The sequence below is a fragment of the Nelumbo nucifera genome, chromosome 5 (genome assembly GCF_055504915.1).
Source record: "Nelumbo nucifera cultivar China Antique chromosome 5, China Antique-T2T, whole genome shotgun sequence".
NCBI classification, from domain to species: domain Eukaryota; kingdom Viridiplantae; phylum Streptophyta; class Magnoliopsida; order Proteales; family Nelumbonaceae; genus Nelumbo; species Nelumbo nucifera.
In genome coordinates, this window is record NC_142653.1 from 21,321,159 (window position 1) to 21,323,766 (window position 2,608).

The following is a 2,608-nucleotide window of genomic DNA, read 5'->3' on the forward strand; positions in this document are numbered from 1 at the left end:
GAACTCGCTAAGATGTGCATATAGGGCACCTGTGGGTCCGTTTTATGAAACAATCTACACTTGCCTCTAATGAACAAGAGTGAATGGTTATTGGTAAACTAGTCAAGCCTAACCCTCTGCCAATACATTTTCGAAGCCAAAATCGTCGCTGACCTTCCAATGGTAATGAACGCGTAGTCTACAAAGAGGCCTGGCCTAAATCCTAAATTGGTTTATGTTAAGTCATAGTGGCCTGATGGGCCGTACTGTTCTAGAAGTCCTAGGCCCAAATGAAAAAACGAGGCCTGAGGACGGGCTGCTACATCATGTACTTTGTGGCAATATGGGCTGGGCCAAACCGCCAAAACTGGGGTAATGCCCGGGTAAAGAAACATTTATTATTGGACCAGTCCAAACGAATTTGTCTATATGAGACATTTCTTTGTAATCATATAATATTCAACCCAGCTCATTTTAGTTGAGGTCGATTGTTCTCATAGTCTCGCGAACCTCCTGATTGAAATGTACCTTTTTTTAACATTGATCAACTTTAAATGCAAAGTTTGCATCTATTTTTCAGATGCAAATTTTGCTCTCATTTTTTGGATGCAAACCTGTTTTGAAATCTGTATTTACCGTCGTCATTTTCCAGACATGAATGCACTCTTATTGAACACTAACAAAACTAAACCAGAGTGTAAATATGCACTGAACTTTTTCCAACACCGAACTTAACTGAGTTGGCTTCATTTGTGTAATTGTATCAAGAATGTTCAAGTTCAAGCCCATTCAGAGCAATTATGGACGCAAAAGTAGATGAACCGTTGGATTTCAAGCATCCAAACACAACCCCAATAACATGGAGCTATTGATGAAAATATCCGACGACCCAGATTCATATAGCATTGCGTTACCAGCAGGGCCAAATTCATATTCATCCAGCAGATCAAAACCGATGATATAGAAGTCTGTTCTCTGATCAAAAACCGTTGTTTGTCTGATTTTAGAATCTGATCATATTCAATTCGTTCATACTTCATACATCATAGTTGGATCAGATAGGGATGACGGCCGCAGGGCAATCTGATTCCATATGTTTCAACGCGTACCAAACGGATCCTGACATGGCCCAACTGATTCGCCGTTTGGCTTATTTCCCTAGCGGATTGTTCCATCTTCCACAAGCCAATTTCAAATGATGAAAGGGATGGTTCCGCATTTCTCGTTTCAAGTTCCACAATGGCGGGACGGATTGGCGCCATTTCGAAAACATCCTTCCCGGGTTTTTTTCTCTATAAATCAAACCCTCCATCACTTCTTGCCACTCGAATCATCCTGAGAAGTCGAGAGGATACTCTTCCAATCGATTCGTAAGCTTCTCAACCATCAAGATAAAGATGTCTCAGCAAGATCTTCAAAACGGGAGTCCAGAAGTTAAAGAGCCTGCTCTCAAGGTTCAGAGGATCGACCAAAATGGCGTTTCTGAAGTTTTCCACGACATCCCTCTTTTGAGGGTGAAGAGGCTATCGGAAAAAGCTGTTTTGCCTTCAAGGGCATCGCCTCTCTCAGCAGGCTACGATCTCTCTAGGTAACAAAATGGCTTCCTTTTGGCTTCGTTTACTGTAATCCTTAGTGGTCGCGACACTGCTGTCTAATGGGTGTGTCGTTTCCTGTAACCTCTCATCTTTTCAGTGCGGCAGAGACTAAAGTCCCACCGAAGGGGAAAGCCCTGGTTCCGACTGATCTGAGCATCAGCATACCCGAAGGGACATACGCCCGTATCGGTAAGTATTGCATTTAGCTGTGAGGAGTTCTAAGTTTCTGGCTCTTTTCGTTCGAAAAATGACCGCAATTTAATGTGTGCAGCACCACGATCGGGTCTGGCGTGGAAACATTCAATTGATGTGGGGGCTGGTGTGATAGACGCCGATTATAGAGGTCCTGTTGGGGTGATTCTTTTCAACCATTCCGATTTCGATTTTCAAGTAAAGCCCGGTGATCGGATTGCCCAGTTGATCATTCAGAAGATAATGACGCCAGAAGTTTTGGAGGTTGAAGATTTGGATTCAACTGTAAGGGGCGCTGGGGGATTTGGGTCTACGGGTGTTTGATCTATTGCTTTTGTTTGTTCTTAAAAGGAGTGTTCTGCCGTATATTCTCTCAATTTTTGGTATTCTGTGATTCGTTGGAGAATTAGGGCGAATGGGTAGCGTGCTATATCTTACGTGACTCGAAGCGAGCACTTCCATGATTTATATCTTTTACAGCCAAAACAAAATACAGGGCTTATAAATAGGCAAACTTACTGAAAAGTCCTATCCATTTTGAAATCAGCTGAAACTTCTCCGTTAATCAAAAATAGTTTAATAGACTTCCATGATTTGAAGATAGGTTGGCCTACTAGAATACTGTCACATTACTCATGAGATCGGAACCCTATTATCTTATTAGGGTCCCAATAATAGTTATTCATGGGCTAAGAGATTACCAAATGCCGCGCATGAACTTTGTTTTTAGGCCATGGTCAACAGGCCAATAATATCCACTGCTGAGTATCTATCGCGCGTTCATCTCTCTTGTGACAAGCATTCAGAAAGATTGGTATTTCTGAGCTGGGCTACATTTACAA

General features: G+C 42.3%; 1 protein-coding gene across 2 annotated transcripts; it reads left to right on the forward strand.

The window, feature by feature from the left end:
* The first annotated feature begins 1,203 nt into the window (after positions 1-1,203).
* Positions 1,204-2,291, forward strand: LOC104595717 (deoxyuridine 5'-triphosphate nucleotidohydrolase-like). Of its 2 annotated transcripts, XM_088888556.1 has the most exons (4): positions 1,204-1,349; positions 1,406-1,567; positions 1,672-1,763; positions 1,846-2,291. In XM_088888556.1, exons 1-4 carry the CDS (start codon positions 1,219-1,221, stop codon positions 2,088-2,090), a joined length of 630 nt encoding a protein of 209 aa, XP_088744682.1. In that variant the 5' UTR covers positions 1,204-1,218; the 3' UTR covers positions 2,091-2,291. The 2 variants fall into 2 exon arrangements, with proteins under 2 accessions (XP_088744682.1, XP_010254878.1); XM_010256576.3 differs by having other exon boundaries at positions 1,292-1,567; positions 1,846-2,208.
* The last annotated feature ends 317 nt before the right edge of the window (positions 2,292-2,608 follow it).